This window comes from Tasmannia lanceolata, unplaced genomic scaffold, assembly GCF_043159265.1.
Source record: "Tasmannia lanceolata isolate RefF3 unplaced genomic scaffold, GAP_Taslan_0.1 ptg000007l, whole genome shotgun sequence".
Classification (NCBI taxonomy): Eukaryota; Viridiplantae; Streptophyta; class Magnoliopsida; order Canellales; family Winteraceae; genus Tasmannia; species Tasmannia lanceolata.
Window position 1 is genome coordinate 23308336 of NW_027518684.1, and position 15331 is coordinate 23323666.

Genomic DNA, 15331 nt, shown 5'->3' on the forward strand with positions numbered 1-15331 from the left:
TCAAGGCAATTGTGTGTTCTGGTCATGTCTTCGCCTTTACAATCATATCATCTACATAGACTTCAACCTCTTTATGAATCATATCATGAAGAAGAGTAGTTGCAGCCCTCTGATAAGTAGCACCAGCATTCTTCAAACCAAACGGCATTACTCTATAGCAATATGTACCCCACTGAGTAATAAATGATGTCTTTATCATGTCCTCGGGTGCCATCTTAATTTGATTGTACCTGGAATATCCATCCATAAAGGATAAAAGGGCATGTCCAGCCGTATTATCCACCAGGAGATCAATGTTGGCAATGGAAAATCATCCTTAGGACTTGCCTTGTTCAGGTCCCGAAAATCAACACACATTCGAACCTTCCCATCCTTTTTGGGCACCGGTACTATGTTAGCGAGTCATTCAGGGTATTCGACCACTTGGATGAATTTCACTTCTAGAAGTTTCTTGACTTCTTTATAAACGTTCAACTCCCATTCTGTTTTGAGTTTTCAGAGTTTTTGCTTCTTTGGCTTAATGCCAGGGATTAAAGGTAATCTGTGCTGGACAATATCCTCACTCAATCCCGGCATATCATCATAAGATCAAGAAAAAACCTCCTTGAACTCTTTAAGTAAGGTGATTAATTCCTTGAGCTCTTCAAGAGATAAATTTTTGCCAATCCTTATTTTCCGAATCAAGGTTTCATCACCTATATTCACGGTCTCAACTTCCTCTTCGAGTGGTTTTGCTCGGCGACTCTCCTCTTGTTGAATCATATGTTTGATTTCAAGGGGACTTTCGTCGGCATCCTCGTCAGAGGGGGAGTCTTGATTGTCATTATTATTATCAGATTTTAAAGCAGATTCAGAAGAAGAAATAGAAACAGGAATGTACAATGAAGAGTCTTGTATTTCATCAGAATCAATGATTACATCAATGATTGAATAGCCCATAGCAGGCTTTACAGACTCTGGAATGGTATTTACAAATTCAAAAACATGCAAGTTGACATCAATATCAACACACTCTGTTGGAGTATTTATAGACTAACCAACAGACTTGACAACAGACTCGCTTATAGACTCGGCATCACTAGAAGCAGACTCATCATGAACTCCAAGAGGAGACTCAACCTCTACAGTACCTGCACCAAAAGAAGAGTTAGAAATGACAGACTCTGTATCTGACTCGAAAACAGACTCATACTTAAACACAACTGACTCTTTTGAAGAAATAAGACTATACTGAAGGGTAACCTGAGGTATGGTCTGAGAGGTCCAGTTAGTCAAAGGTCCCTCTGCCGGGGTAATTAGATATGTGGGGTCTAGTATCACTGTGCTCTTGTCAATAACGGTCACAGTTTGTGACCCTTCCTCAAAAAGTGAGTTCAAAAATTCTGGCACCATGCAGTCAGCCCAATCTCTGTCTCTTTCTCTATGATCTGAACGCTTACTGGATCATCATCTGCTAGCTCGAAGTCGAAGAAAATTGCAAATCTTGGCAACCTTTGTCCAATATTCTCATCTAGCCAAGTCTCAGTAAAGCCACAGAACGAGATGTCTGCTCCTTCTTTACGGAAGCGGCCATTCATGGTTAAATCCAGAGGCCCCATAGGTAAGTCTAAGCCTATGCGGTGACACTCGGCCCATTTTAGCATGTAGCGCTTCATTTCTCTGATTTCTGTCTTAGTAGGTTTATATCCAAGTCCAAATAGACTATTGAAAGCTCAGAACTCTGGTGACTCAACCAAACCCTGATGATATTTGCCTAGTCAGGCACCTGGTATATAACCCTGTCAGCGAATCATCTTGACAACGTTGGAATTTGTGCTGCTTAGGAAGAAGATCTCTTCATTCATCGCTTCTTCCATGGTAATAGCAGTCACCTCTAGCGAAAAACCAATCAAACGTATATCCCCTGCCTTGTCAATAATCAACTCCTGGGAAATCAGGCCTATCTCTAAATCAAGGTCGCCTTTTACAGTGACCACCCTATTATTTCGAATAAATTTTAACTTATGATGCAATGGTACAACCCCAACTCTATGCAACCACAGACGACCAAGCAATAACAGAAAAGACGCCTTAATATCAATGACTTGGAACTCTATTTCAAACTCTTCTCCTCCTATTTGGATTTCTGTGACCAAAGTCCCAATAACATCACGGCGGGTTCCATCATAAGCTAAAATGCCTTGTTCAGAAGGAACAAACTTCTATGGCCCAAATCCAAGGGTTGTTGCAGTACTCAATGGTCAAACATTCAAAGCGCACCCATTGTCTACTAATACCTCTAAAACCTTCTTTTTATTGCAAATGACTGTGATCTTGAGAGATTTAGTGTGATCTCGACCTTCAGGGGGCAGGTCTTCATCTGTGAAGGACAAAGTCCTAGAAGCCCTAGCCATGGCAACCAGGCTCACCAACTCATCAGGAATGGTATCAACAGAGACTTGGGCTACATTAAGTTCTCGAAGAACCAACTTTCTATGCTTTGATGAAGACAAGAGCAAACCCCATAAAGAAATATTCGCCTGAGTCTTCTTTAACTGCTTTAATAAACTCTTATCTCCTCCTCTGTAACAGGCCTATTCTGCCTCTGATTCTCTGCTGCCCTTAATACCTCTGCTGGATTCTCTGCACTCAACTCTGGAAGTTTGAATACACGACCACCCCTTATGACATGACGAAGCTCATCACATTGGTCGGCAAGGAACAAGTCATCGTCCTCTATTTTCAGTACATATGGTGTTTTGTTCATCTGCTCTTTCTCATACTCATCAATTCTTAGGATGTAAGGGATCTTCTTCTCTTTCGCTATATCTTCGCAACGGAAAGCATAGGGTCGAGAGGATGACTCTACAAAATCACCATCATTCACAGAAAGGAAATAAGGCTTCTCTTTTTTCAACTCCCTAATCTTCTCATCATCTAACCTTAGTACATAGGGTTTATCGGATGTTATGGCACAAATGAGGATCAAAGGGTCAAGAAGAGGCTCATCAACAAAAATAGCATTGGTAGCAGGTGGAGAAATAGCATGATGGTTTGGGAAAGGGTTTTGGGTGGTATTTGGTTGTCCAACGGCCAAATCTCCCTTTTCTATCATGTTCTGGATAGCATGTTTTAGAGCTAAGCACCTCTCTGTCAAATGCCCTGAATTTCGGTGATATTCGCAGTACTGGTCTAATCTCCAGTACTTTGGTAGCGGATCTGGTATAGGCCTAATGTCTGGAAGCTTTATTTTCCTATCTCTGATTAATTTCTTCAGAATAACAGGCAAAGGATAAGGTAGTAGATCAAAATGCCTAGGTGCTTTCTTCTCTTCCGGTTTCCATATTTCACTGAAAGTCTTTGCTACCGGTCTAACCTGATTCACATTGTTCACCTCTTTTTGTATAACCATCGGCCTCTTGCCTTCTCTGATATCAGATGATGATGGCCTAGCCCTCAAATCTTTAGCTATTGCATCCTCGGTTTTCGTTCCTGTCTGAATCAAATGGTTGAAATTGGGATAATGCTGCTGGGCCATAAAGTGAAAATACTGCGTAGATAGACTCTTCATCACCAACTTAATCTGCTCTTCTTCAGATAGCCTCCGACTCAGCTGCGCTGCTTTTCTCTTCCATCTACGAATATAGGCAGTAAAGGTCTCTTGTGGACCTTGTAAGCCCAAGGGTCTACTCTCCTATCTTGTTTTGATGATTCTAAACATAATTGATTGTGTTTTTGAATACTAATCAATTTGCTTTGAAGTGTTGTGTTTGAGATAGGATTGATCATTGAAGAAACCAACACACAACATGGTCATGCTTGGAGATATCCCATACAAGAGTCAAAGGAGCTAAGTGAAGCTCACCTCATCTCTCAAGCAAGCATACACAAGATGGAAGATCATTTGAAGACCAAAGCTAAAGAGGGATCGAAGATTGCATAGGTATCATTGTACATCCTTTCTCTTTAGATTTCCAAGTCAAGGCAAAGTGTTTTCAAAATGTTTTTTTCAAAGAACACTTAAGAACTTAAAATGGATTAGTGAATGGTTATGTGGTGGACCAACATGTTGGGACCCTCATAAACATTCCAAAATAATCATAGGAGTTGAGTTCCAAAAGCTAAAAATCAAATAAGCAATAAAAATCAAAATCTGTGGATTTTTAGGCTTCTCGGAACTCCGAGAATTTTTCTCGGAGCTCCGAGCTCGGAACTCCGAGAGTTCCCTCGGAACTCCGAGAAAAGGTCCAGTAGCATCTGGACATTTTCTCGGAACTCCGAGAAAATTTCTCGGAACTCCGAGAAATGGTCCAGTAGAAATTTTATTTCTTCTGGCCGTTGTCTCGGAACTCCGAGAATATTTCTCGGAACTCCGAGAATGGTTCTCGGAACTCCGAGAACCTCGCGACAGACTAAAAAATAGCCGTTGGGATTCAAATTAATTTTTGGTTTTTGATATTTCCACCCCCAAACGGTCATATTCTTTGGTGTGGCTATATATACAACATGTAGAGAAGTTTTTCACTCTCTCTTGATCTTTGAAAAACATCCTTAAGCATCAAAAACATTTGCAATCCATTTTAGCTTGAGTTTTTATTTTTCATCCCAAACTTGCCTTTCACTTGTGAATCTTTTGAGTTTGGATATAGTAGTGCTTTCACTTGCAAATCACCATCTTTGAAGAGCAATCAAGGGTCTACAAAGAGCATCAAGCTTTCAAGAAGAAGCCAAGCTATTCTCTTTCAAATCTTGTATAGGTGGCTAGGGCATTCCTTTTTTAATTCCCTAGAGAGCAACCGCTTAGAACTCGGCGGAGAAGGAGAGTCTTTGTAAAGGTGTAAGGGCATCCTTGTTTAATATCCCTTGGAATTGTAACCGCCTCGGAGCCGGGCATCGTGGAGGTCTCCAATAGTGGAATCCCTCAAGTGCGACCTTGAGTAGAGTGGAGTAGGCCGTTGGCCGAACCACTATATATCGGTGTGTCATTTCTCACTCTTGCATTTCCATTATTGTTTTGGTTTGGCATTTCACTTTGTTCTTTCAATTATATTTGCACTAACCAAATATTTAATTAAGTGAAGAAAAATTCCAATTAGGGTTTATAGATAATTTTCAAAAGGCCTAATATTGAGTTAAATTCAATTCACCCCCCCTCTTGAGTATTTCAATTGGTATCAGAGCCTCGTCTCTATTTTAAAAAAAAACCCTAACCGGTTTAGAGTAAAGATTCAAAAATGGCAAACTACCCTCAACATCATGAAGGTTATTCAAACACTAGGCCACCCTATTTTGATGGTACAAATTATGGTTTTTGGAAAACTAAAATGAAAATCTTTTTAACTCAAGACTATCAAATGTGGAGAGCAATTAATAATGAATATATCCTACCCACAAGAAATTTAAATGATTGGACCGAAGCCGAACAACAAGCTTCGAATTATAATGCCAAAGCCATGAATTCTCTCATTTGTGCTCTATCTCCCGGAGAATTCAATAGAGTATCAAATTTGAATTCGGCTAAGGAAATTTGGGACACTCTAGAAGTCACCCATGAAGGAACCAATCAAGTTAAAGAATCTAAAATGAACCATCTTTTTCGGCAATACGAACTTTTTCAAATGACACCCGATGAAACAATTGCCGACATGTACACTAGATTCACCAATCTTGTAAATGGATTAAGGGGACTTGGAAAACAATTTTCCAATAGAGATTTAGTAACTAAAATTCTTAGATCCCTACCTTTGTCTTGGGAATCCAAAACCTCCGCAATCACCGAAGCCAAGGACATGAACACTTTGAACCTAGATGAACTTATAGGGTCCTTGATCACACATGAAATGATTTTCAAAACAAAAGCACCCGAAATCGAAACTAAAATCGAAAAAGGAAAAGGAATTGCTTTTGCTTGTAATGTAGGTGAAAGTGAAGATGCAAAGGAAGACATCGAGGATGAAGTAGCTCTCCTAACAAGAAGGATCAAATTCTTGCAAAGAAACATGGGAGGCATGAGAAATAGAAGGACCAATCCTCCATTCAAGAAGAAAGAAGAAGTTGGTGATGGATCTTCTCAACCCCGATGTTACGGTTGCAAGAAGCTTGGACACATTCGCCCGGATTGTCCACTCAACAATGAACCTACTTCAAACAACCGCTTCAAGAGAAGAGAAGGCAAGAAAGGAATGTCCGCTACATGGGATGAGGAGATTGAAAGCGAAGGCGAACAAAATGATGGGGAAGATTGCCTATTAGCAAGAAATGTGTGCTTCATGGCCTCAACAAACGACAACAATGAGGTAAACACTTTAAATGATGTCATTATCTTACAAGAAGTTTTAGATTCCTTACAAAGTGCAAATGATGAACTTGAAATTCAATTTGATAAAATTGCATCACTTGAAAATTCTCTTGCTAACATGACAAAAGAATTTGGTTGGTTAAAAAAGGATCATGAATTCTTAGATGATGAAAATGAAAAATGCAAAGTAGAGATTCATGAGCTAAATGCTACCATTAAGACTTTGAATGAAAATCGACAAAATCTTTCTATTGAAAATAACAAACTAAAGCATGAAAACGGTAAACTATCTTTTGAATATGATGAACTCAAGAAACTCTTTGAAAAATTTGAAAATAGTTCATTAAAATTGGATAAACTTGTAAATCTTCAAAGAATGTCAAGTGACAAAAGTGGACTTGGACATAGATGGAATACCACAATATCTAACTATAAAAACAAACTTGAAAAGACTTCCTCTAGTAGTACCAAAATTTGCTTTTATTGTGGATTGTTAGGTCATTATAAAGTTGCTTGCTTACATGCTAAACAAGATAAGATCAAATTGAACTCTAAAGTGAAAACAAATGAACATAGCAAGATTAGGAAGATTTGGGTACCTAAGGGATCTCACTTGCCTATTCCTATGTAGGTATGCCTTAAAAGCCACAACAAGAGGAACACATGGTACCTTGATAGTGGATGCTCTAGACACATGACTGGAGACCTCACTCAATTCGCATCACTATCACTCAAGGATGGTGGAGAAGTTACCTTTGGAGATGACAAGAAAGGAAAAGTCAAAGGTGAAGGCACCATAGGTAACTCTACCTCTCCCATACATGATGTACTCTTTGTTGATGGCTTATCCCATAATCTTATCAGCATTAGTCAAATATGTGATAATGGTTTTGAAGTTGTCTTCAATCCCGACAAATGCATTGTTAAAAATAAGATAAATGGAGAAGTAAAATTCATAGGGTCTAGAGACAATAACATTTATACAATTGGACTAGATGATCTTAGACTCCAAAAAGTGACTTGTCTAAATGCCATTAGTGAGGATTCTTGGCTATGGCATAGGAGGTTGGGTCATGCCGGAATGGATCTCATTTCGACCCTCTCCTCAAAAGAAAGTGTTAGAGGATTGCCTAAGTTCAAATTCATCAAGGATCACATTTGTAGAACTTGTCAATTAGGAAAACAATTGAAAAGCTCTTTTGCACCTAAAAATATGATTTCAACTTCCTACCCCTTGGAGCTACTTCATATGGATCTTTTTGGACCAATGAAGACTAGTAGCCTAGGTGGAAAGAGGTACGTGTTTGTAGTTGTTGATGACTACTCACGATTCACATGGGTCATATTTCTAGGACATAAAGATGAAACTTATGAAAACTTCCTAACATTATGCAATCAAATTCAAAATGAAAAAGGTGTTGCCATCTCCCACATTAGAAGTGATCATGGAACGGAATTTGAAAATGTACACTTTGACACTTACTGTAATGAACATGGCATTAAACATAATTTTTCCGCACCTAGAACACCTCAACAAAATGGAGTAGTAGAAAGAAAGAATCGAACTCTCCAAGAAATGGCTAGAACAATGTTGCATGAAAATGATCTCCCTAGATATTTTTGGGCGGAAGCGGTTAGCACCGCTTGCTATATCATAAACAGGGTATACTTAAGGCCAATCTCTAAGAAAACACCTTATGAGGTTTGGAAAAACTTGAAACCAAATATAAGCTATTTTAGAGTGTTTGGATGTAAATGCTTCATTTTGAACATTAGAGATAATTTACATAAATTTGATAAGAAGTCGGATGATGGAATATTCTTAGGGTATTCTTCTCATAGCAAAGCATATAGAGTATTTAATAGGAGAACCCTAGTAGTAGAAGAATCCATGCATGTGACATTTGATGAAAGAGAGCCAACACCTCAAGAAATGCCACATGATGAGGATGAACCCGTTGAACATCTTTTTCCAAAATTGAGTGCTCCTCCTCATGCATCTACTAGTCATACACCACCTAGTGAGGAAGTAGAAAATGAAAATGATGCCTCATTACCTAGGGATAGGAGAACATTGGTTGATCATCCTGAATCCCAAATCTTAGGTGATGCCACATTGCCAGTAAGAACTAGATCATACTATCGTAGTGTGAGCAATAATTTGGCATTCCTATCCGAATTGGAACCAAAATCCATCAAGGAAGCAGAAAAGGATGAATATTGGTTGATGGCCATGCAAGAAGAGTTGAGTCAATTCGAAAGGAACAAGGTATGGAGGCTAGTACCTAGACCTAGTGATCATCCAGTCATTGGCACGAGATGGGTGTATAGAAATAAATTGGATGAAAATGGAATTATCACTAGGAATAAAGCTAGGCTTGTAGCCCAAGGGTACAATCAGGAGGAAGGGATAGATTATGATGAGACATTTGCTCCTGTTGCCCGTATGGAGGCTATTAGGATACTTTTGGCATATGCATCTCATAAAGGATTTAAACTATATCAAATGGATGTCAAAAGTGCCTTCCTAAATGGCTATATCCAAGAGGAAGTGTATGTTGAGCAACCTCCAGGTTTTGAAGACTTCAAACATCCAAATCATGTCTTCAGGCTTGATAAAGCTTTATATGGATTAAAGCAAGCTCCTAGAGCTTGGTATGAGAGGCTTTGCACTTTCTTAGTTGAAAAGGGATTCGAGATGGGAAAGGTGGATAAAACCTTATTTATCAAAAGAGAAAATCATGATATCCTCCTTGTCCAAATCTATGTGGATGATACCATCTGTGGCTCAACTAATCAAAAATTGTGTGATGAATTTGCAACCTTAATGAAAAATGAATTTGAAATGAGCATGATGGGAGAGTTAACCTACTTCTTAGGACTCCAAATTAAACAATACAAAAATGGAATATTTTTAAATCAAGAAAAATATACAAAGGAGTTATTAAAGAAGTATGGCATGGATAGCAGTAAGACATCAAGAATTCCCATGAGTACTACTGCTAAGCTAGAAAAAGATGAATTTGGCAAATCTGTGGATCAGAAATTGTATAGGGGTATGATAGGTAGTTTGCTCTATTTGACAGCCAGCAGACCAGACATTATGTTTACTGTCTGTCTCTGTGCTCGATTTCAATCGGATCCTAAAGAATCTCACCTATCGGCAGTTAAGAAGATCTTCAAGTACTTAAAAGGAACCCAAAGTCTAGGACTGTGGTATGAAAGATCATCTTCCTTCACTCTCATCGGATATTCAGATGCAGACTTTGCTGGATGTAGAGTAGATAGGAAAAGCACTAGTGGGACTTGCCAATTCTTGGGTAAATCACTTGTTTCATGGTTTAGCAAGAAGCAAAATTCAGTAGCTCTGTCCACAACAGAAGCAGAATATGTGGCAGCTGGAGCTTGCTGTGCTCAAGTCCTATGGATGAAAAGCACATTGATGGACTATGCAATCAAAATGGAAAATATTCTCATCCAATGTGACAATACTAGTGCTATAAGCTTAACAAAGAACCCCATACAACACTCAAGAACAAAACACATTGAGATTAGGCACCACTTCATCAGAGATCACTCACAAAAAGGGGATATTTGCTTAAAATATATCAACACTGAAGAACAATTAGCGGATATCTTTACAAAACCCCTTAGTGATGATAGAATTTGCTATATCCGAAGTGCCTTAAACATATGGAGTGCGGATCAAATCAAAGAAATTGCCAAATAAATACTTTGTGCCTTTAACCAGCTTATTTATATAGTATTTATATATATAATCTTTGTTTGGTAGTATCTGCATGAATGAGATGTCAAATTTTTAATCTTAAAAATCACTCAATTGATATTCTTAGCCTTCTTAGTTTTTCTAAGTTGGAGAGGTATCTTCACTTTAATTAAAATACCTAACATCTTGACATATGTCAACATCTCGATCATGAACAGGTATATGTGCATTACTTGGTTAAATATTTTTATACCATAAGCATTGATTTAGGGGGAGTTATCTACTCCTAATTTTTTTTTACACCCTTTCTGTCGATGACAAAAGGGGGAGAAGGTTTGAAATTGATTATCTATTCAAATTTACTATATGCACCTCATGCTTATAACTTGTATCATTTATATGTGTGCATATATTGAGGGGGAGTTCTAGTATTCAATTGCCTACTATGTCACTCCACACACACCTCATAATCAATTTTGTTTGTCATCATCAAAAAGGGGGAGATTGTAAGCCCAAGGGTCTACTCTCCTATCTTGTTTTGATGATTCTAAACATAATTGATTGTGTTTTTGAATACTAATCAATTTGCTTTGAAGTGTTGTGTTTGAGATAGGATTGATCATTGAAGAAACCAACACACAACATGGTCATGCTTGGAGATATCCCATACAAGAGTCAAAGGAGCTAAGTGAAGCTCACCTCATCTCTCAAGCAAGCATACACAAGATGGAAGATCATTTGAAGACCAAAGCTAAAGAGGGATCGAAGATTGCATAGGTATCATTGTACATCCTTTCTCTTTAGATTTCCAAGTCAAGGCAAAGTGTTTTCAAAATGTTTTTTTCAAAGAACACTTAAGAACTTAAAATGGATTAGTGAATGGTTATGTGGTGGACCAACATGTTGGGACCCTCATAAACATTCCAAAATAATCATAGGAGTTGAGTTCCAAAAGCTAAAAATCAAATAAGCAATAAAAATCAAAATCTGTGGATTTTTAGGCTTCTCGGAACTCCGAGAATTTTTCTCGGAACTCCGAGAGTTCCCTCGGAACTCCGAGAAAAGGTCCAGTAGCATCTGGACATTTTCTCGGAACTCCGAGAAAATTTCTCGGAACTCCGAGAAATGGTCCAGTAGAAATTTTATTTCTTCTGGCCGTTGTCTCGGAACTCCGAGAATATTTCTCGGAACTCCGAGAATTCTCGGAACTCCGAGAATGGTTCTCGGAACTCCGAGAACCTCGCGACAGACTAAAAAATAGCCGTTGGGATTCAAATTAATTTTTGGTTTTTGATATTTCCACCCCCAAACGGTCATATTCTTTGGTGTGGCTATATATACAACATGTAGAGAAGTTTTTTACTCTCTCTTGATCTTTGAAAAACATCCTTAAGCATCAAAAACATTTGCAATCCATTTTAGCTTGAGTTTTTGTTTTTCATCCCAAACTTGCCTTTCACTTGTGAATCTTTTGAGTTTGGATATAGTAGTGCTTTCACTTGCAAATCACCATCTTTGAAGAGCAATCAAGGGTCTACAAAGAGCATCAAGCTTTCAAGAAGAAGCCAAGCTATTCTCTTTCAAATCTTGTATAGGTGGCTAGGGCATTCCTTTTTTAATTCCCTAGAGAGCAACCGCTTAGAACTCGGCGGAGAAGGAGAGTCTTTGTAAAGGTGTAAGGGCATCCTTGTTTAATATCCCTTGGAATTGTAACCGCCTCGGAGCCGGGCATCGTGGAGGTCTCCAATAGTGGAATCCCTCAAGTGCGACCTTGAGTAGAGTGGAGTAGGCCGTTGGCCGAACCACTATATATCGGTGTGTCATTTCTCACTCTTGCATTTCCATTATTGTTTTGGTTTGGCATTTCACTTTGTTCTTTCAATTATATTTGCACTAACCAAATATTTAATTAAGTGAAGAAAAATTCCAATTAGGGTTTATAGATAATTTTCAAAAGGCCTAATATTGAGTTAAATTCAATTCACCCCCGCTCTTGAGTATTTCAGACCTTGTTTCAACTGTTTTAGGTCCCTCTTCGTGACCTCTATCCCTTCTTCCATTGAAAATTGCTCTATAAGCTTGTCAGAGATATCCTCCATGGTCCTAGCCTCTTCTGGTTTCAGCCTTAAGAACCACTTCTTTGCTATTCCTACCAAAGAGATTGGGAACAACTGTGCCATTTGCTCACGACTGAGACATATTGCTGTGAAAGAATGATAAACCACCTCATATGGCTCCGAGGACATCCGGTCCCATCATATTTGTCATAGTCAGGGACTTTGAAATTAGGTGGCAAAGCGACTGCAGAGGACAGCATCAGCTCTGACACATCAAATTTCTTGGGTCCTTGAAGCTTCATATGTTCCATCTCCTGAGCCAATTTTCCTAACTTTTCAGACATTTCTCTCAAATTTTTCATACATCTCCTTCTCCTTGTTGACTTTGAGTGCACAGTATTCTTCTGCATACTGTTCGTCATCCAAGTCAATCTCTAATGGTGAAACAGTTGGCCTATTCAAATATGGAGACGTGACTCGAGGAGGTTGATGGGGTGTTGGCCCTATGGAAGTAGAGGCCTTGTCGTTAATTTAGTTCTTCATATGGGTCATTTCTTCCTTCATACTCGTCATGCCACGAGTAAGGTTTCTTAGCATCTCTTGTATGGCTATCATAGGATTAGTGGAATCCGCCATTAAGACTGGGGCAGGTTGGATGGGTGAAAGTATTTTCGGAAAATGAGACAAAGGTAACTTTGGGGAAGTAAATGAAATAGGCGACGAAGATTGTCTACTTAGCCTGGAATCAGAAGACTGACAGGACCAGGTTGGTTTTGAAATTGCGGTTTTTCTGAGAGCTATGACTGCTCAACGTCAGAATCCTGAGATGGAAGTATAAATATTAGTTTAAAAATATTGATAATTAGTATTCTGATTAAATAGAAATAAAAGAAACAGAAACACACTTTTCATTGATAACATCTTGGTTTGATTACAAAGATAAACTGGTAACATAAAGGATAATATGGTCATAACAACGAAATTCGGAACAACAAGATGCTTAGGACATAAGATAGATGAAGATTCTCAATCATCTTTTTCCTCCAGTCTGGCTCTCTTAGGCATGCGATTTTTGATGTCTTCAATCAACCATTGATAATACCCTTCAGACACTCCACAATAAGTCTTGCCTCGCATGCTCCATGATGATCGTTTTAGTTTATGATCCCAATCTCTATAGATTTCTTCAGCAATATGACGATTGAATTTTACAAGAGGACGGTCAGGCGCTGGGAGATAAAACTCAGTTTGAAAACCCCCATGCGAACATTCGGTTTAGAGTCCTCCGAACTATGGAAGATACGGTCCGAGATATAGAATGACGTTTTCTCCAAACCAAGAAATTGAACAATTTTATTAGCTCGGGTCTGGGTTGCAAGCTGATGATAAACAGGGAACCACCAAGTAATTTGATCAGCTTGACGAGAAGCCAACCACTCAATCCATTCATCCTTAGTATAGGAGAAAGCTTTGTGTTCCCATTGGTCAAACTTGGACGAGGTAAAGTTTTTGTGTTACAAAGGTACATAAATAAGATCAAACTTTTCCATCGGTGATTTCGAAATGATCCAAGAGTAAATAAGATAGATGGTAAACGATCATGGATCAAATTGGTAATCAGTGGCTCAGATGATAAATCATAGTCATAAAAATGACAAAGTAGGGTCAAGGACCAAATCTAAAATCTGCATGATGGATGAATATATTTTATCAACTTAGACAAGAAGTTCCTACTAAGAAGTAGGTCCTGGTCTAATAATCAAAAAATACAAAGATTGAATTTATCATCAATGAAATAAGATATAGACCATGGCCATAAAAGTGTCAAAATAGAATCTACTGACCATGTCCAAATCTAAAAGATGAACTGATATCAAGGATAAACTTAGACAAGGAAGCCTCACAAGATGAGTAGGTCAGAGTCTAATCAAATATAAGGATAGAATTTACCATCAATGGATCAAAAGATAGACCATAGCCACAAGGGCGCCAAGTAAAGAGCCACATGGTAGGTCTAGATCTGAAAAAATGGATTGATATAATTGATTTGAATTAGATAAGAAAACCTCATTAAATATGAAGGCCCTAAACTAATAATCAATATAGATAGGTATATATATACATATATACACCATAACCAGGGGCACCATCCCTAGTCTAATCTAGCGGAGTTAAGGAGGTCTTGACTCATGACAGACTGGTGAGTGCACTAGGACTGCGTCTGTAGCCACATAAAGTGAGCTACCCTAGTCTATAAATAGGACAAGGCTCCTAAGTCTAGGCTCCACATGTGTAAGCAACACATGTTCGTCTCTATATGCAAACAAGAGGACAATGCAATATATAGAAGGGGTAACGCTGCGAGGTCCACCTGGTCGGGTGCATAGTTACTTGTACATTGTGACATAGAGTCTAGTACACGAACTATGTCCATTTTACACACGAAGTATCCAAGTGCTGAGTATACTACTGGTGCGGTGGCACTAGAAGGCGGGTATAGCCCTGAAGGCTCCTACTCATAGTATCTCGAATAGGTCATCTGCTTGCATATCCACAACAAACCACAGCAGGAAGTAACCACAAAACCGGATAATATATGCAGGAATGAAAGTGGTATGTGAGCTCTTATTTTAATTACGCACCTATATGGTGCCCTGGATTCTAACGATAAAGTTCCCATTTAAAATGATTTTGGCCCAAATATATTCAAAATTAATTAAAATGCCACATTTAACAGAGTTAGGCAATGTTTCAAGAAGTCGCCAGCCTGTGGACCCCGATCCGTAGGAGGCGGTGAAGAACGAGTCCCCCGTCGGTCATTTGGGATCATCCAGATGAAGGAGAGCTCTACCAAAGAACTCTCAAAACATGTGCCACCCTCATAGCATAGCACGAGTGGCGATAAATGAAAGAGATACCTCTTTATCGGAGCCAGGGCTCGAAAACAAGACGTACCTAAAATAACTCAGAGTCGTCATCCATGGATAGGCCATGGAACCCAAAAAAATAAATCCTATGTGCAATGGATAACCAGAAATATATATGGGTCTGTGCCTGATTACGGATGAGGAAGGTCCGAAGAGCATCTCAATCCGCCCGAGTGCGAGCACCTGGTCTCTTATGCCATTTATTTATTAACTTTGAAGAGTTTTGGGCGAAAGTCATATGAAATTGGAACAAATATCCCTGAGGAAAATGTCTACCTAAACATGCATGATCCGGGGATAATAAGCACATACAAAATAAATAAAAGAAGTGTCACCTAATTAT

At 38.7% G+C, this 15331-nt stretch overlaps 1 protein-coding gene across 1 annotated transcript; it reads right to left on the reverse strand.

Moving 5' to 3' along the window:
• Nucleotides 1–1781: 1781 nt before the first annotated feature.
• LOC143880678 (uncharacterized) lies at nucleotides 1782–12405 on the reverse strand. The gene is made up of 4 exons (XM_077383649.1): nucleotides 12230–12405; nucleotides 2549–3614; nucleotides 2286–2477; nucleotides 1782–2201 (listed from the first exon to the last, which is right to left on the reverse strand). Exons 1-4 carry the CDS (start codon nucleotides 12403–12405, stop codon nucleotides 1782–1784), a joined length of 1854 nt encoding a protein of 617 aa, XP_077239764.1.
• Between the last annotated feature and the right edge of the window lie 2926 nt (nucleotides 12406–15331).